This window comes from Salmo salar, chromosome 16 (assembly GCF_965601325.2).
Source record: "Salmo salar chromosome 16, fSalSal1, whole genome shotgun sequence".
NCBI classification, from domain to species: Eukaryota; Metazoa; Chordata; class Actinopteri; order Salmoniformes; family Salmonidae; genus Salmo; species Salmo salar.
In genome coordinates, this window is record NC_138306.1 from 82604019 (window position 1) to 82623934 (window position 19916).

The window sequence follows — 19916 nt, forward strand, 5'->3', positions numbered from 1 at the left end:
ACCCCGGGGGGTCCCCTTTAAAAGGATGAGATGAGTACCCCGGGGGGCCCCTTTAAAAGGATGAGATGAGTACCCCTTTAAAAGGATGAGATGAGTACCCCTTTAAAAGGATGAGATGAGTACCCCTTTAAAAGGATGAGATGAGTACCCCTTTAAAAGGATGAGATGAGTACCCCTAAAAAGGATGAGATGAGTACCCCTTTAAAAGGATGAGATGAGTACCCCTAAAAAGGATGACATGAGTACCTTCCATCATGAGTAGCCCTAAAAGGATGAGGTGGAGCACACACTCTCTCCACCAATAGAATGGAGCCCCTAGTGGAATCTTACAGTGGTAGGTATCGTGTATATCCACGACACCACTGCTGCTAACTAACCAGTAGTCCCCAGTCTCAAGATGTCAGATACCAGGAGAACACCAGCCGTGGAGGACTAGGACCCCTCTGCCCACCATGAACTACCCTATACAACTATTGAGTTTGGACCGTCACCGGCAACACACGTTGAAAATTATTTTGGAAAAATTGGCATATTTTGGAGTGCTACACTATTCAGTATTTAGGCTGATTGCTTTAACTCTTCTGTTACTTACTAACACTTTGTGGACTGTAGATCCCAACCACTGTCAGATGAAATGTATTATGCTTGAGTTGGGTTATCATGTATTGAATTTTTCTGCTTGCAAACTTTTGTTTTTCAGCATTGCTAAGTCGGGAAAAGACATCTGGTGGCTGTTTTGGGGTAGGGGTAAGAGATGGATTGTGGGTGGATTGTCTGCATCAACTAACAGGCATTAAAAGGTAACCTCAGCAATATGACGTAGATGCAGAATGTAAACAGCATAGTGGGTCAATTTCCACAACAACTAAGAGCGTTGAAGCGAGAGGCTCAACTTCTCTGCTGTTTTGGTGCTGTGGCTACCACTACAACGTGAAGCGAACCTGTGCACATGCGCAGATACTGTGTGAGAGCAAAGTGTTGCATCTCGCTCATCTCAATATCTCCGGTGCTGCTCGGGGCAAAGTAATTTCGCTGAGCACCTTTTTTAAAGAGTTGTGCTAATGTAAACTGAGCTACCACGCAGCTGACAGGAGGAGTTGTGAAATATGACTGAAGGGTAGACTATGGGTGTTGTATAGTGTGCTTTTAGGCATTCATGTAATGTATATGATGTCTGAGGCAGTGTGTGTGTTTGTTTCTCCATGGCCTGAACAGGCGTAAGGCATAATCATATTGGAGGATATCCTAACTTCCACTTAACTTAATCATCATGCATTGACATCAATGGGATTGTAGAGTGAAAGTTAGGATTAGCCCCACAATCACACTTTTTCATCTGTTGTGCCTCAAACACTTCTGATAGGACAATGGAAGAAGCATTTTCTATCATGTATTTAAAAGGGATCGTTTGCTTGGGTCTGCAGTGACGTCGTAGACCTGGATTTTGGGATCCATTTAGATTGACAACTCAGTCAACAAACGTGGGATTACACCAGGGGCGCGTTCAGCAGCTCACAACAATATGGAACAGATAAAAATGTTCAGCTAGAACTGTTTTGTAGAACAGACATGCCTTTCTGACATGTAAAATAAGGATTCATGTCAGCTCTATTCACTATATTTCTATCGGCAATGTTCCATAACATTTGCTTCCTGAACCTGGTCTTCTGTTTGATTGGATAACGGAATGCCATATTGTATTATTTTGTTTTTACGTAGCCAGCTGTCATAAATAACGTATATGCATCTTATTTTTAAAACACTTGCCATTTCTGTTCATATTTTGTAAACATTGTATTTCTTAATGTCAGCATTCACTTGTATGAAAAAAGCAAAAACAATTATATTACAGATTCTACTATTTGTTTTTGGCAGCTGTTAATAAATGTGTTTCTGGTATTATTTTTCAGATGCCTTAATTTGTTTAAATCCATTTTATCAAAAAAGGATGAATGAAATTAAGACAATTACAGTCACCCATAGTAGCTGGGTTGTGGCTCCATATTTTCTCCCTACTGGACACAACCCTGCATGAAACAAAACCATCCTCCATGAACCATCTTACTGGCTGTCCATTCATGAGTAGTAGCTCCCTGAACCATCAATGATTGACAGCACATTGATCCATCCACTGTGATTCAAACTCCTCACATCCCCCATCAATCACTGGTTCCTACAGATCTCTCCTTGCTGGAAGCTTCACAGCCTTGTAGATGTGAATGTCTCTTTCCTTGTCATAGTGCACCTCGTGTACTGTGAAGCGCTGCTTCAGCATGCTCAGGAAGTTAGTGTCTCGCTCGTAGCGGATCTTGCAGGCCAGTAGCACTACACTACTCTCTGAGCTGAGGTGTTCCATCGTTTGCAGTAATGATGGAAATGTGTCTTCCAGGTAAACAATGTCTGCTCCCAGCACTATGTCAAAGCCTCCTGTGGGATAGCGCTCCAATCCCTGGCCCCAGGTCAGTTCTGAGACCTCCACTGCTCCTAGCTGATCCGGGGGAATGTTCTCTTTCACATTGGCTGCAAGGAAGCCCAAGGCAGGCTCACGGTCTGTGATGGTCACTTTTTTGGCACCTTTGGAGAGAAGGCTTGCACGGTTAGCACATGTAAAAATGTGACTAACAGTTAGTAGTTCTAACAGTTGAGCCTGATCCACACTGTAGGGCCAACCCAAACAGTCCTGGCTCTGATGGTTTATTTTCACATTGTCCTTTCCAGAATGGTTCCAGCAACTATATAGTAGTCAGGCCAACTCACATCAACTCAACTATATAGTAATCAGGCCAGCACACATCAGCTCAACTATATAGTAATCAGGCCAGCACACATCAGCTCAACTATATAGTAGTCAGGCCAGCACACATCAGCTCAACTATATAGTAATCAGGCCAGCCCACATCAGCTCAACTATATAGTAGTCAGGCCAGCCCACATCAGCTCAACTATATAGTAGTCAGGCCAGCCCACATCAGCTCAACTATATAGTAGTCAGGCCAGCCCACATCAGCTCAACTATATAGTAGTCAGGCCAGCCCACATCAGCTCAACTATATAGTAGTCAGGCCAGCCCACATCAGCTCAACTATATAGTAGTCAGGCCAGCCCACATCAGCTCAACTATATAGTAGTCAGGCCAACTCACATCAGCTCAACTATATAGTAGTCAGGCCAGCCCACATCAGCTCAACTATATAGTAGTCAGGCCAGCCCACATCAGCTCAACTATATAGTAGTCAGGCCAGCCCACATCAGCTCAACTATATAGTAGTCAGGCCAGCCCACATCAGCTCAACTATATAGTAGTCAGGCCAACTCACATCAGCTCAACTATATAGTAGTCAGGCCAACTCACATCAGCTCAACTATATAGTAGTCAGGCCAACTCACATCAGCTCAACTATATAGTAGTCAGGCCAGCCCACATCAGCTCAACTATATAGTAGTCAGGCCAGCCCACATCAGCTCAACTATATAGTAGTCAGGCCAGCCCACATCAGCTCAACTATATAGTAGTCAGGCCAACTCACATCAGCTCAACTATATAGTAGTCAGGCCAACTCACATCAGCTCAACTATATAGTAGTCAGGCCAGCCCACATCAGCTCAACTATATAGTAGTCAGGCCAGCCCACATCAGCTCAACTATATAGTAGTCAGGCCAGCCCACATCAGCTCAACTATATAGTAGTCAGGCCAACTCACATCAGCTCAACTATATAGTAGTCAGGCCAGCCCACATCAGCTCAACTATATAGTAGTCAGGCCAGCCCACATCAGCTCAACTATATAGTAGTCAGGCCAGCCCACATCAGCTCAACTATATAGTAGTCAGGCCAGCCCACATCAGCTCAACTATATAGTAGTCAGGCCAACTCACATCAGCTCAACTATATAGTAGTCAGGCCAGCCCACATCAGCTCAACTATATAGTAGTCAGGCCAGCCCACATCAGCTCAACTATATAGTAGTCAGGCCAGCCCACATCAGCTCAACTATATAGTAGTCAGGCCAGCCCACATCAGCTCAACTATATAGTAGTCAGGCCAACTCACATCAGCTCAACTATATAGTAGTCAGGCCAACTCACATCAGCTCAACTATATAGTAGTCAGGCCAGCCCACATCAGCTCAACTATATAGTAGTCAGGCCAGCCCACATCAGCTCAACTATATAGTAGTCAGGCCAGCCCACATCAGCTCAACTATATAGTAGTCAGGCCAACTCACATCAGCTCAACTATATAGTAGTCAGGCCAACTCACATCAGCTCAACTATATAGTAATCAGGCCAGCCCACATCAGCTCAACTATATAGTAATCAGGCCAACTCACATCAGCTCAACTATATAGTAGTCAGGCCAACTCACATCAGCTCAACTATATAGTAATCAGGCCAGCCCACATCAGCTCAACTATATAGTAATCAGGCCAACTCACATCAGCTCAACTATATAGTAGTCAGGCCAGCCCACATCAGCTCAACTATATAGTAGTCAGGCCAACTCACATCAGCTCAACTATATAGTAGTCAGGCCAACTCACATCAGCTCAACTATATAGTAGTCAGGCCAGCCCACATCAGCTCAACTATATAGTAGTCAGGCCAGCCCACATCAGCTCAACTATATAGTAGTCAGGCCAACTCACATCAGCTCAACTATATAGTAGTCAGGCCAACTCACATCAGCTCAACTATATAGTAGTCAGGCCAACTCACATCAGCTCAACTATATAGTAATCAGGCCAGCCCACATCAGCTCAACTATATAGTAGTCAGGCCAGCCCACATCAGCTCAACTATATAGTAGTCAGGCCAGCCCACATCAGCTCAACTATATAGTAGTCAGGCCAGCCCACATCAGCTCAACTATATAGTAGTCAGGCCAACCCACATCAGCTCAACTATATAGTAATCAGGCCAGCCCACATCAGCTCAACTATATAGTAGTCAGGCCAGCCCACATCAGCTCAACTATATAGTAGTCAGGCCAGCCCACATCAGCTCAACTATATAGTAGTCAGGCCAGCCCACATCAGCTCAACTATATAGTAGTCAGGCCAGCCCACATCAGCTCAACTATATAGTAGTCAGGCCAGCCCACATCAGCTCAACTATATAGTAGTCAGGCCAACTCACATCAGCTCAACTATATAGTAGTCAGGCCAGCCCACATCAGCTCAACTATATAGTAGTCAGGCCAGCCCACATCAGCTCAACTATATAGTAATCAGGCCAGCCCACATCAGCTCAACTATATAGTAGTCAGGCCAACCCACATCAGCTTGGTTTGGCCCTGTAGTGCAAGTCTCCTACCAGTTTCCCCTGTGAGTTCTTACCTAGAAGAGCTGCCACGATGCCCACCAGTCCAGTGCCTGCCCCCAGCTCGATCGCAACCTTCCCCGTCAGCTCGACCTGTCCCAGCTCCAGGTACATACACATCACTACCGCCTGACAGAAAGAAAAACAGATGTAAGGAGAGAACAGTATCGGTAAATTGTGGCAGAATCAATCGTACCATAGTTGGCTCCATCTTTGTCACACTCAAGACGACGACCTGTCATTCAACAGGTGATTGAATAATTCATATTGGAATTAAAATTGACACGATTTTTTTTTTTAAATGCAGCAAAGCATGTACAGTCGTACACCAACGATGATCACTCACTGCATCCCAAACGACAGCAGCTACTCCGAGTTGATTCCAGTCCTGGGTTAGTCTGACATTGTGGTCAGCAAAATGGAACTCGGCAGACGATTTATGTAGTTTGGAGAACACGGGCAAATAATTCCCATCATATGGTACAAGCGCCATAGTCCAAAGAATACCATGGAAATGTAATATAATATATAACTTTTAGTTATATTGAAATTCATACAGCGCTGAACGATTTCTTATGAGGAAGTGGAAAAAGTCTATATTCTCGCGATAATAAAATCGTAGCGCTGACACTTGTCAAATGACAATGTTCACCAATCTCTGTCAAATAACGATTATTAATCTTGATAAACAGCCAATGGTAATTGACGTGCGTCAAAATGGGCCGTTCTTGAGGGCGTTCCTTCCTAGTTGGCTTTGGCTGGCGTGGGAATCAGCTGTTAGCAGGCTAGCTAGTCGTGTCAAATCTGAGCATTATACATTTCTGTGTACGGTGAACGACCATACCGGGAACTTTTGCTGAGACGAAGGAATTCGGCATATTCTCTGACTGCAATGCATTGCAAGAATAGCTAAATCAAGTGGACCGGCATAAGTAGCCAGTTAGCTGAAGCCTGGATTAGTGTTAGCCGGGTGCAGGGCTAGCTAGCAATAGCTTGCCAGCTAGTTGCTAGCAAACTACGTCTGGTTTATGAAGACCAGATTAATATTTTGTAACGTTGTATCAGCTGTCTAGCAGCTAGGCTTTTTAAAACCGAGTATTTCGTGTTGCCATTAACGGTTAAACCGGCGTCCTAGCGTTGCCAGCCATTAGATTAGTGGTCAAGCCTGTATCTGGCCGACGTATCAATGCGCTACTCGCCATGCCTTTGCGCACACGCCCTGAAAAATATAGGGATTCAACTGTTCAGTTTGAATGGTGTGTTGTAGATATGAACCCCGATATGTGGCTGCTACTCATGTATTTAAAATTGAATGTGTCATTTTGAGACCAGACATCACTGACAGAGGTTCTGTCTGATGTTATAGACGAGTGGACGGTTCTTTCAGATTTCTGGGGTGTAGTCAGTGGTAGGACTTTAGCTAATTGTTCAATCATGGGGGCTACAGTGTCATGCTGCATGTCCCCCGGTGGGAGTCCAAAGATTGCGAGGAGAGCAGTCGAGCTCGACGACTACCCAATAACCACCACTGGCGACGACGTAAGCGAGGACACGGGCACCTATCTGCAGCACATCAGCGATAGAGAGGTCCCGGATGGTAGGTGTACTTTTCGGATAAGCTGGAGTGGAGGGGTATACGTCATGGTCACACCTCTCTGAACAGCCAAGACATGCATGAAAGGGGAAAGGAAGATATTGCTTGCTGTTAACGCACAATGCATACATCACACATCAGCATATGACCTGTTGCACTATTGATTGTGCAGTCGTCATATTGGTTCAGCTATTCCAAGAGATCCTGCAGAGTATCCAGCATTGTTTATGCTTCAGCTATAGCCAGGTAGCTTAGTGGTTAGAGCGTTGGGCCAGTAACCGAAAGGTTGCTGGATCGAATCCCTGACCTGACAAGGTCAATCTGTCGTTCTGCCCCTGAGCAAGGCAGTTAACCCACTGTTCCCCGGGCTCCGAAGATGTGGATGTCGATTATGACAGCCCCCAGCACCTCTCTGATTCAGAGGGGTTGAGTGAAATGCGGAAGACACATTTCAGTTGAATACATACAGTTGGACAACTGACTAGGTATCCCCCTTTCCCAGAGTATAGTGAGTGTCATAATGTCAAGTCACAAGGTGCACCCCCGGAAGTTCTGATCTGTAATCAGTCAGTATTATACTGTATCTCACTCTGCCGTTTTAAGATACAAATGGTGCATATAGTTGGGATACGTGTGCATTCTTATGGTGTTCGTGATAAGAGGCTAAGTGTGTATTTCTTGTTTCTTTCAGAATTGGCACAGGAGTCCAACCCATCCGATAATGCCAGAGCCAGCACAATCTTCCTCAACAAGTCGCAGACTGATGGTAAGTGTGTAGCGGTATTGTTAGAGGGGTAAATAAAATACATTTTGTTCTGGCGCCAGGCAGGCCGGTATTAACCCTGCTGAAAGGTAAAGAGTAGGATAGATGGAGTTCTGCTACCAGAAACACACATCAGCAGGAGAGACTGTCTAGAGTGTAGACTGTTGGCCAGATAGCAAGTGGAAAGGGTAAGACACACCATATAAAACACATGTCACAGCACAGGGGTAACCCAACCAATAATACCTCCTACAATAATAATGTGCAGAGCTATTGAAAAGGCAAGTTCATAGAAACAATTGACAAGAAAGAACCCACTCATAACCCTTAGAAAATGTGCAATATTCGGTATTACCTCCCAGGGAGGGGGGGTGTATTCATAGGCAAAACAAAGGCCTTAAAATGTCAACTATTCTCGGCAAAATGTCAATGGTACCAAATCAATACAGTTCAAACAACAATAAACTCGCACGCAACCTCCCTTTAACTAAAATGTCAACCCGAACACATCTGGCGGAGCAATAATAGTCCAGGGACACTGAACATCAAAGGGAGTGTATTGGGGGGGAGAGAGAAGAGTACTGCAGTGTAAAGCACAGAGAGAAAGGGATCTTAGCTGTTGACTTCAGGCTTGCAGTTGCACTGACTGTCCGTCGGATACACCTGATGGTTGGTTTGTTTGTCAAAGTTTCGCAACAATGTTGCTACCACTCCATGTGATCAATGACAGGAGCGCTCCCAAGAGATGCACCCACCACCTAGAGAGCAAACACCGGAGTTCCACTTCAACACTTTACTAAGTATGCTGAAAATAAACAAGACTTCTGCAGAGTTGCACACACTGTCAAACTGCCGCGCCAACCGAGAGCTCTCCACAGAGCACCGGAAGAGCTATCTTTATCTCCCCCTTCCTGACTGCTGATGCGCTCTTAAAGTGGCAGTGCACGGTGAAGGCTCCGTGCAGCATGTCGCCACAAGTGGCATGGGGATCTTCTCCTTCTCGTGGCTGTATCCTCTGCTTATCATGGAACAGCGCAGATAGAAATATCATGAATAGAGTTGACGTGCTTTCTTATTCTACATGTCAGAGGGGCACGCTTGTTCTACGTAATATATTTCTTTATCTGAACGTCCCACAACGTTGTGCCATGCAGATCATGTCCCAGGTGTGGTATGGACAACAGAAGAGTCTGTCTAATGGTCAGTCAGATAGTTATTCAACACTGACCTAAGATTTGTCTGACTTTTTTTCCTCCAGTGCGGGAGAAAAGGAGAAGTAACTACTTAAGTAATCATCACGTGAGTAAATTCATCTTTCCAGGCGTGCGTTACTATGGCTACCCATGGACATCCACTGATACTAGTGCAGAGATGTCAGGAAGTGATGCTATGTTTTCCCTGTTCCATTGACTAACAACTAATCCCTTTTCCTAGACGTCTCCTGGGTTATCTAAAAAGTACAGCTCCTGCTCCACAATATTCCTTGATGATAGCACGGTCAGCCTGCCCAACCTGAAGAGTACGGTCAAATGGTGAGTCCTCCTTACCTCCACACACACACACACGACAGAGCAGAAAAGAGGCGGTCATTGTAAGAACTCACCGTCTTGTCTCTCTCTGTTCCAGTGTCACGTTGGCTATATACTATCACATAAAAAACAGGTAGGTTCTATCTGTCATTGATTTATGAGAAAAACAGTGAGAAAAATGATGTAGAGACATGGTGAGGTAAATGGAGGAGTTTTGTGTTGATTTGTGGTGATATAGTAACATGGTAATGGTGTGGTGACATAGTAACATGGTAATGGAGGTGTGGTGACATATAACATGGTAATGGTGTGTTGATTTGTTTGCCCATAGTAACATGATAATGGTGTGTTGATTTGTTTGACCATAGTAACATGGTAATGAAGGTGTGGTGACACAGTAACATGGTAATGAAGGTGTGGTGACACAGTAACATGGTAATGAAGGTGTGGTGACACAGTAACATGGTAATGAAGGTGTGGTGACACAGTAACATGGTAATGAAGGTGTGGTGATACAGTAACATGGTAATGAAGGTGTGGTGACATAGTAACATGGTAATGAAGGTGTGGTGATATAGTAACATGGTAATGAAGGTGTGGTGACATAGTAACATGGTAATGAAGGTGTGGTGACATAGTAACATTGTAATGAAGGTGTGGTGACATAGTAACATGGTAATGAAGGTGTGGTGACATAGTAACATGGTAATGAAGGTGTGGTGACATAGTAACATGGTAATGAAGGTGTGGTGACACGGTAACATGGTAATGAAGGTGTGGTGACACGGTAACATGGTAATGAAGGTGTGGTGACACGGTAACATGGTAATGAAGGTGTGGTGACACGGTAACATGGTAATGAAGGTGTGGTGACACGGTAACATGGTAATGAAGGTGTGGTGACACGGTAACATGGTAATGAAGGTGTGGTGACACGGTAACATGGTAATGAAGGTGTGGTGACACGGTAACATGGTAATGAAGGTGTGGTGACACGGTAACATGGTAATGAAGGTGTGGTGACACGGTAACATGGTAATGAAGGTGTGGTGACACGGTAACATGGTAATGAAGGTGTGGTGACACGGTAACATGGTAATGAAGGTGTGGTGACACGGTAACATGGTAATGAAGGTGTGGTGACACGGTAACATGGTAATGAAGGTGTGGTGACATAATAACATGGTAATGAAGGTGTGGTAACATGGTAATGAAGGTGTGGTGACGCGGTAATGAAGGTGTGGTGACGCGGTAATGAAGGTGTGGTGACGCGGTAACATGGTAAGGAAGGTGTGGTGACGCGGTAACATGGTAAGGAAGGTGTGGTGACATGGTAACATGGTAATGAAGGTGTTTTGATTTGTGTGACATGGTAATGAAGGTGTGTTGTCATAGTAACATGGTAATGAAGGTGTGTTGTCATAGTAACATGGTAATGAAGGTGTGGGCATGTAGCAGTAGTCTTCAGTCTTTTTTCCCCCTCATCAGGGATTCAAACCGTTCTCTGGACATTTTCGATGAGAAGATCCACCCATTAACGGTGAGTAGGTGGAAGTAGATACTGTATGTCCATGTGTGTGTGTGCACACCAAGCCTCCTGTCAGACTGACTGGCCAGGCCTCCTCTTCCTCAGAGAGAGAAGGTTCCAGAAGACTACTACAGCGTTGGACCCTGAACACAAGCTCATCTACCGCTTTGTCCGCACGCTCTTCAGCTCGGCCCAGCTGACTGCTGAGTGTGCCATCGTCACCCTGGTACGTATGCCACCAGTCAGTTGCCCTATGGCAGGAGGCCACCAGTCAGTTGCCCTATGGCAGGAGGCCACCAGTCAGTTGCCCTATGGCAGGAGGCCACCAGTCAGTTGCCCTATGGCAGGAGGCCACCAGTCAGTTGCCCTATGGCAGGAGGCCACCAGTCAGTTGCCCTATGGCAGGAGGCCACCAGTCAGCTGCCCTATGGCAGGAGGCCACCAGTCAGCTGCCCTATGGCAGGAGGCCACCAGTCAGCTGCCCTATGGCAGGAGGCCACCAGTCAGCTGCCCTATGGCAGGAGGCCACCAGTCAGCTGCCCTATCACAGGGAGTTTCACTCTGGGCATGTTTAGTAGTTAAATGTTGTGGCGTGTTGAAAGCTGACGTTGTTCTGCATAATAATCTATTGTCTCCTGCTGAACACCTGGCCCTGGTAACGGTGTTCCTGTGTGTCCAGCAGTGTCAGATGAGTCTCATTTACTGTGTGTCCATCCTTTCCCAAGGTGTACCTGGAGCGTCTGCTGACCTATGCAGAGATGGACATCTGTCCGTGCAACTGGAAGCGTATCGTACTGGGCGCCATCCTGCTGGCGTCCAAGGTGTGGGACGACCAGGCCGTGTGGAACGTAGACTACTGCCAGATCCTCAAGGACATCACCGTGGAGGACATGTCAGTGTCCCTCTGTCCTGTCCACTCACCTGTCCCCATGACTGCTCACCTTTACAAGTCACCCCAACCTTTAGGCATTAGATCTGAGGGTTGGATAGGTGTAAGCAATAGGGACAACTACCATCATCCTTTCAGCTCTCCAATCCTCTCATATCTAAGTGCTTAGGGCAGGGGTATTCAACTCTGACCCTACGAGGTCCCGGAGCCTGCTGATATTCTGTTCTATCTGATCATTAATTGCACCCATCTGGTGTCCCAGGTCTTAATCAGTCCCTGATTTGGAGAGAAGAATATAAAAAAGCAGTGGGAGGTGGCTTGGAAGTCCAGTTGAATTTGGGGGGTGTCGGGGTACTTTTAGGATTCAGGCTGTGGGCTTCTTACTGGCTGTAGGACAGGCTACAGGGCTCTTTGTGGCACACCCTTGTTCAAAGGACTATATTAATACAGTTTAATAGATTGATGCTGCTGACAAAGGTCTCCATAGAAGTGTGCAGGAATTAGTTTTGTCTCACCCAAGACTGAACTGTCAACATCCTCATATAAATCAATATTAGGAGGTGCATCGTTAAATTGGAACGTTGCCATGTGGGTCAAAACTCATCGTCTTATGTAATCAATAAAATTAGATTTTGCCTGGCTGGCCAGGTACATCTCAAAGTCTTCCCTCGATTAATTGCATCCTCAATCTTGACGTTTTGAAAAGGATGCTTGGAGAGTATGGAGGATAAGACTGCTGAGATTCATGCTCTACCACCCTCTCTCTCTACCTGTACCGCTCTCTCTACCGCTCACAGGAACGAGATGGAGAGGCACTTCCTGGAGCTGCTTCAGTTCAACATCAACGTGCCAGCCAGCGTCTACGCCAAGTACTACTTTGACCTGCGCTCCCTGGCCGACGACAACAACCTCAACTTCCCCCTGGAGCCACTTGACAACCAGCGAGCCACTAAACTGGAGGTGAGGAGAGCTTCTAGTACAGCAGGAATGAAAACACTGCTACTTGGCAAGAGGAGAGTTTAATGATAGTCCTGGTTGACTTAGTCCTGTTCAGAAACAACCCCAGCCCCTATGATCATGTAGATACTAAACAATTGCATAGGTGTTAGAAATTAGGTAGATCCACTCTGCCTTCTGATTGGCTAGGGGGAATGTACACCTATCTACACAAGTGCCTAGGTGGGAGGGGCCAATATCTTGTCTTTATGTTATGATTTAACTGTTGAGTGACCTTGGGGTTACATACGTGTTGTTCCTAGTCTATATTCAGTGTTGTGGCGTTCCCAGGCTATCTCCAGACTGTGTGAGGACAGATACAAGGATCTGGGCAAGGTGACCATAAGGAGGTCCCTCAGCGCAGACAATCTGGTGGGTGTCCGAACCACCCACGCCGTGCTGTCGTAAAGCTGGACCTGCTACACACACAGGACAGGCGGAGGATGAGGATGCACCGAAGGCCTTCCTAAACTAGACACTCACTGGCACCATCGACACACACAGCGGGTCCCAAATCACCCCCACCTCCAGATCTGTATGGTGGCAGCTCCACCACTGATACCTACTCATACACCCCAGATCTGTATGGTGGCAGCTCCACCACTGATACCTACTCATACACCCCAGATCTGTATGGTGGCAGCTCCACCACTGATACCTACTCATACACTCCAGATCTGTATGGTGGCAGCTCCACCACTGATACCTACTCATACACTCCAGATCTGTATGGTGGCAGCTCCACCACTGACACCTACTCATACACTCTAGATCTGTAAAAATCAAAGGGTTAGAGTGACTGACACACACACTGACCATGGTGACGAAGCCTCTACCCTGTGGTGTAGTTTGGCACACGGACGGACAGATAGTGACGTAGGACGGTTTTCTTTGCTTACTGTGTAGGCCCTTTAGCTGTGAAATGTATCAGTTTTTAATTGAACATATTTTCAGTTGCTGTTTATTTCAAATAAACTGTAATAAACTATAAATTCTGTGTATGGTGTCCCATTTCTAGATAAGATTTATGGTGTCAGTCCTGGGTTTACTTCAGCCTGCCAGGAGTGCCAGATGAGCGGGGTTGGCAGTTTTGCAGCTATTTTATTGGTTTCATGTGCCAGGTTAAGCTCAATCAAGCCCTGTATTTGAAATTATTTCAAATAAATTGGGCTGGTTTTATTTTCCCATTGGTTTTTCATAGATCTGACAGGACTAGGCTGGAGAAGCGTATGCTCCATAAGCGTTGATGGTTTTTAGAATCAGACCAACCCACGGCACGACATGTTCCAACAGGCTTTTATTCTCTACCTGGGTTACAGGCTACGTACTTTAACATGCCAAAATTAGACAAGGCACTTTTTTGAAGGAGACCTGCATGTACACTGATCCATTCAGTTGATTTATTAGGTATAAGACTTAAGGCCATTTGATAAATGGGACGATAATACAACCCTTGAAGTAGTGGAAAAAATGAAATCCCAGTGTAGTTTTACTAAGAGGTAGATTATGGCTAACACATTTGCAGAGAAAAACAAGATTGTCCTTTCACAATATTTAAGTGCTGCTGTAATTACTAGAACCCACCACATGGAGGCAGAAGACGCTACAACAGTGGGAAGTTGTACCTTTTAGGGGCACTCCAGTCTCCTTTCACCTGATTTAAAGGCACGTCTCAATAGGTGGTCCAGGTAAGTAATGACATAGCACAAGTGTGGGGGATCTATATTGCTCCTCAAGCAAGGGGAAGAACGATGACATGGATTCCAATCAGACCAACTCCTTGAATGCCTTAAAGTTAAAACACTTTTTTCCTCATTTTCACCCCTTGTGTATACTTGGGATATGAATTTAACAGGAAGAGTAAAACAAAGACATTGAGTGATGACACTTCAATTCATCCGATACAGATTAAGACAATGTTTTTTTTAAACAGACTTCATATTAAATTCTGCACATAAGCATAAATGGGTAGTGACATTCCCCCCTCCTAACAAGGCATTACTGTGTCCATAAACATTTCCAGAGTGAAATGTCCTTTTAGGATGGCTACTTTAAATAAAATGACAAATAGTAATTCTCCATCTTTATTACGTATAGAAGAATACCATGCCACTCAGTTATCCAGGTTAATGACATAACTGTTGATTGGATTCCTGACCATTACGTTTCTGGTTAAGGACATACTAGCAAAACATGTCATTTAAAAATCCTAGAGACACATTGAAGTGTACTTCAGGGGAAATCTCCTGCAGTGAGTCTAGAATGAGAACTAGGAAATATAATACAAAAACAAAACGGGTTTTTTTTATACTTCCACAATTTGCTTTAAACATGTCCTTATGTGAAGACAATAGTTTACATAATTTACAATCCGTTCAATAAGTTAAATTAGCATCCATCTAGTTTCTTCCAACAGCCACTATGTGGAGCACCATGAGTCTGACAAGAGTCCAGCCAGTCTGGTCACACAGATGGGTGCGACAGGGACTTGTGCTCAGACTGCGAGGGGAGCAGCCCGGTGCGTGTCGTAAGGGATGTGCTGGCCTCGCTGTACACTGACGCGCTGGACGGTTTGTGGCCCCAGCAGGGACATGAACAACAGCACCTCCCCAGGAACCTCCTCCACGACTCCAGTGTCTTCCCAGACCACACCCACACCCCTGAGGTGATCCCCACCACCAGGCTCATAAAGTACTTCAGCATGAAGATGGCGTGGTCTGGCCCTAGGCCTAGCCTCTCTCTCTCAGCCTGGCAGGAGCAGGAAAGGCCCCTGTCCCACTGGGGCCTGAGGTGCTGCTCGTACACCAGACAGGCCACCACCACCGCGGCAGGGACCGTGTAGAGGACGGTAAAGAGGCCCAGCCTTAACATCAGCTTCTCCAGCTTGTCCGTCTTGGTCCCCCCCTGCTTGATGACGCTGCGGATGCGGAACAATGATACAAACCCAGCTAGGAGGAAGAGGGAGCCTGTGAAGAGGTAGACCACCAGGGGCGCAAGCACAAAGCCCCGCAGGCTCTCCACACTCTGGTTGCCCACGTAGCATATCCCTGCCACAGGGTCTCCGTCTGCAGCGCTCAGGGCCAGCACAGCGATGGTCTTGACGCTGGGCACCAGCCAGGCAGCCAGGTGGAAGTACTGCGAGTACCCGGCGATGGCCTCGTTGCCCCACTTCATGCCCGCCGCCAGGAACCAGGTGAGCGAGAGCACCACCCACCAGATTGCGCCAGCCATGCCAAAGAAGTAGACCAGCAGGAACACCAAGGTGCACAGGCCAGCAGGGCCCGAAGCGTCGTACAGCACGTGCCCGCCATCCTCGGAGCACGCCACACGCTCGTGGCCCGCCGCCAGCCGCACCATGTATCCCAGGGAGATGAAGAGGTAGCAGGCAGCCAGGTAGACGATAGGCAGCTCGGGGTAGGAGAAGCGTTCGCGGTCAATCAGGAACGTGACCACCGTAGTTAAGGTTGAGACGAAGCAGAGGATCGACCACAGGCCGATCCAGAGGGAGGTGAAGGCGTGTTCGTCCGGGGTGAAGTAGGGCTGATGGCAGGGCTGGGCACAGTTCTCCACGGGGCCTGTGTGGACGCCTTGGCCGTACAGTGAGCGGGCCTCAGTCTTGACGGATACCAGGGGGTGGCGACAGCGGCAGCCACGTTGTTCACAGTCCTGGTGGTGGTATTGACTGTGGTGGGGTTTGGGCAGGAGAGGCGGCCTGCGGCGGGCTGGGTTGCGGTGGGGGGCCTTGGAGGTAGGCTTCGGGGGGAAGGCTGGGCCTGGGGACAGAGTTGTGGCGTCACTGCTGTTCCGGTCCATACAGAGGCGGTCAGCATCACCCAGCTCTGGCAGCCCCTCGCAGCTCATCCTCTCGGGCCATTCAAAACCATACTGGCTCATCAGGGGGGAGCAGCCGCGCTTGGCCCGGTCGCACACGGAGCGGCACGGGGGCAGAGGCTTGCGATAGTCCGGGATGCAGATAGGTGTGTACATGCTGCAGAGGAAGAAGAGCAGGTCAGGGGAACAGTGAATGCGCACCAGTGGCCAGAACTGGTGCACCTCCAGCCCCACCTCGTCCTGAGTGTCGTGGTTAAACTGGTTGGGAGTGTAGGTGAGGTTGTAGCCGATGCCCTTGCACATGGGGACCGTGATGGGTTCACACACGATGGCCTTGGAGGCAGCGCGCACCGGTTGTGCGCGCATCAGCAGGAGCAGGCACAGAAGGCTGATGTAAAAAGGGCAGTTGTGCGTCATGGTCGCCATGGAAGCTCCTCCAACGCTGGGGATTTCCACACAAAGAAAATTGAGGTTATTGGATAGGAACTGCGCTCTGAACATTTGAAACATTGTATTACTGTTTCTATGTTCTATCAATAATACATCCAATGCACTTTGGGTGTGCGCTTATTCACTCACACGTAAAGGCTAAGAAATACAGTGATGAAGCAAGTTGATAAAAATTGATAACTCACCAAGTCGATCGCACGGGAAAATGGAAGCTACCTCATCAATATCCAATGCCAATCAATGAGAGAAGCGCCATCTGATAATCTTGCCACCACTGAAATTCACTCCCAGTGTACCTTTAGGAAACGCGCCTCCTGCGCAATCAAATAAAGTCAATTTCGACTCGATAATACAGACGGAATTTTCAGGCAGCAACGCGTAATCCTTGCGCCACACTTTGTCTTTCAACAATATTTAGTGAAACAGCCTCCTATTTTCTGAAAGAAAATATACACACCACGATTGTCTTCCCTTGTGCGTCTTCTCGCTCCGGCTCCAAACCATACTGACTAACTACACCTTAGCCGCTTACTCTGGACAGCCACGCCCACAGGGCTGCGTCCTCTCCAATAGGAATCTGCTCACACCCTGAACGACTCAATCACTACATTCCTTACCCATAACCTACTTATCACATAAAGTAATATCATTCCTTATTTTTATAGGCCTACAATCTATGTAACATCACCAGTAAAGATAGACAATGTTTAAAGTAGTGTTGTGACCAACTCAAACCATTCATTTCTTTTACCATAACCTTATCAGACAACTGAATACATTCTATATGACCTCACACCTACAATGTTTTATCAAAAATACTAGTTAATGTGAATTTCAATTTAGATAAACACCTTCCTAGTATTGAGTTGCAAGCCCCCCCCCCCCCCCCACACACTTTTGCCCTCAGAACAGCCTCAATTATTCAGGGAATGGACTCTACAAGGTGTCGAAAGAGTTCCACATGGATGTCATGTTGACTCCAATGCTTCTCACAGTTGGCTGGAAGTCCTTTGGCACACATAGGAAATTATTGAGCGTGAAAAATCCAGCAGCGTTGCAGTTCTTGACACAAGCCTGGCACCTACAACCATACCCTGTTCAAAGGCACTTAAATGTTTTGTATACTCGGTGTATGTGGACTGCAGTGTGCCAGTTCAACTCTGCACCTAATCAGACATATATCTTTGTCCTAAACTACAGACAGAATATCAAACAGGTAGGTCTACTTGAACACTTGTCCTGTGTGTGATATACTCCTATAATTAACCTGTGTGTTTGTCCTGTGTGTGATATACTCCTATAATTAACCTGTGTGTTTGTCCTGTGTGTGATATACTTCTATAATTAACCTGTGTGTTTGTCCTGTGTGTGATATACTCCTATAATTAACCTGTGTGTTTGTCCTGTGTGTGATATACTCCTATAATTAACCTGTGTGTTTGTCCTGTGTGTGATATACTCCTATAATTAACCTGTGTGTTTGTCCTGTGTGTGATATACTCCTATAATTAACCTGTGTGTTTGTCCTGTGTGGGATATACTCCTATAATTAACCTGTGTGTTTGTCCTGTGTGTGATATACTCCTATAATTAACCTGTGTGTGTGTCCTGTGTGTGATATACTCCTATAATTAACCTGTGTGTTTGTCCTGTGTGTGATATACTCCTATAATTAACCTGTGTGTTTGTCCTGTGTGTGATATACTCCTATAATTAACCTGTGTGTTTGTCCTGTGTGGGATATACTCCTATAATTAACCTGTGTGTTTGTCCTGTGTGTGATATACTCCTATAATTAACCTGTGTGTTTGTCCTGTGTGGGATATACTCCTATAATTAACCTGTGTGTTTGTCCTGTGTGTGATATACTCCTATAATTAACCTGTGTGTTTGTCCTGTGTGTGATATACTCCTATAATTAACCTGTGTGTTTGTCCTGTGTGTGATATACTCCTATAATTAACCTGTGTGTTTGTCCTGTGTGTGATATACTCCTATAATTAACCTGTGTGTTTGTCCTGTGTGTGATATACTCCTATAATTAACCTGTGTGTTTGTCCTGTGTGTGATATACTCCTATAATTAACCTGTGTGTTTGTCCTGTGTGTGATATACTCCTATAATTAACCTGTGTGTTTGTCCTGTGTGTGATATACTCCTATAATTAACCTGTGTGTTTGTCCTGTGTGGTATATACTCCTATAATTAACCTGTGTGTTTGTCCTGTGTGGGATATACTCCTATAATTAACCTGTGTGTTTGTCCTGTGTGTGATATACTCCTATAATTAACCTGTGTGTTTGTCCTGTGTGTGATATACTCCTATAATTAACCTGTGTGTTTGTCCTGTGTGGGATATACTCCTATAATTAACCTGTGTGTTTGTCCTGTGTGTGATATACTCCTATAATTAACCTGTGTGTTTGTCCTGTGTGTGATATACTCCTATAATTAACCTGTGTGTTTGTCCTGTGTGTGATATACTCCTATAATTAACCTGTGTGTTTGTGGGAGGAATGGTTGGTGCCACTATAGGTGCTTGGACCTGTCCTGACATGGTTCTTCCTTTCATAGATTTGGCCTCATTGCCTAGTTACCTAGATTGCCAAAGTAAATATACTGGTGTTCTGAGGTTATTCAGATCAGAACTGAAGATAAAGTCCTATACAAATAAAATGACAAATCAATAAGAAATGAAAAACTGTTGGTTACATGTCCTATCTCAGGTTGAGTTACACTGTGTTGAGTTAAAAGTTATTGTTGGGAGCAGAAGACTGCTGTCTGGAGCCCAGTGAGGGATGGATAGAATCTACTCTGTTACGTACATGTGAATGTAGGTGTGTGTACATGCTTGCTTGTACGTGCGTTTGTATGCACCAGAGGAGGCTGGTGGGAGGAACTAAAGGAGGACAGGCTCATTGTAATGGCTGGAATGGAGTGAATGGAACTGAGTTAAACACATGAAACACCTGGAAACCACCTGTTTGACTCCGTTCCATCAATTCCAATCCAGCCC

General features: G+C 46.0%; 3 protein-coding genes across 4 annotated transcripts; 1 reads left to right on the forward strand and 2 right to left on the reverse strand.

The window, feature by feature from the left end:
• Positions 1–1769: 1769 nt before the first annotated feature.
• On the reverse strand, positions 1770–6084 carry LOC106574887 (protein N-lysine methyltransferase METTL21A). Its single transcript, XM_014151019.3, has 3 exons — positions 5667–6084; positions 5338–5449; positions 1770–2574 (listed from the first exon to the last, which is right to left on the reverse strand). Exons 1-3 carry the CDS (start codon positions 5811–5813, stop codon positions 2174–2176), a joined length of 660 nt encoding a protein of 219 aa, XP_014006494.2. The 5' UTR covers positions 5814–6084; the 3' UTR covers positions 1770–2173.
• Positions 6085–6102: 18 nt separating this feature from the next.
• LOC106574885 (cyclin-Y-like protein 1) lies at positions 6103–13611 on the forward strand. Its single transcript, XM_014151016.3, is given in 11 exon segments — positions 6103–6917; positions 7606–7680; positions 8936–8976; positions 9112–9209; positions 9304–9339; positions 10695–10746; positions 10840–10863; positions 10865–10960; positions 11460–11626; positions 12421–12583; positions 12911–13611. Coding segments are annotated over 11 exon segments (1032 nt in total). The 5' UTR covers positions 6103–6754; the 3' UTR covers positions 13028–13611.
• Positions 13612–13899: 288 nt separating this feature from the next.
• Positions 13900–17421, reverse strand: LOC106574888 (frizzled-5). Of its 2 annotated transcripts, XM_014151020.3 has the most exons (3): positions 17358–17419; positions 17086–17214; positions 13900–16892 (listed from the first exon to the last, which is right to left on the reverse strand). In XM_014151020.3, exon 3 carries the CDS (start codon positions 16874–16876, stop codon positions 15083–15085), a length of 1794 nt encoding a protein of 597 aa, XP_014006495.3. In that variant the 5' UTR covers positions 16877–16892; positions 17086–17214; positions 17358–17419; the 3' UTR covers positions 13900–15082. The 2 variants fall into 2 exon arrangements, with proteins under 2 accessions (XP_014006495.3, XP_045554080.2); XM_045698124.2 differs by having other exon boundaries at positions 17086–17421.
• Positions 17422–19916: the final 2495 nt, after the last annotated feature.

Coding starts and splice junctions, on each gene's coding strand:
- LOC106574887 (XM_014151019.3), bottom strand. CDS start 5,813: ATGGCGCTTGTACCATATGATGGGAATTATTTGCCCGTGTTCTCCAAA. Junction 5,450..5,666: donor CTGCTGTCGTTTGGGATGCA/GTGAGTGATCAT, acceptor TCTTTCTGTCAG/GCGGTAGTGATGTGTATGTA. Junction 2,575..5,337: donor CATCGTGGCAGCTCTTCTAG/GTAAGAACTCAC, acceptor TTCTCTCCAAAG/GTGCCAAAAAAGTGACCATC.
- LOC106574888 (XM_045698124.2), bottom strand. CDS start 16,876: ATGGCGACCATGACGCACAACTGCCCTTTTTACATCAGCCTTCTGTGC.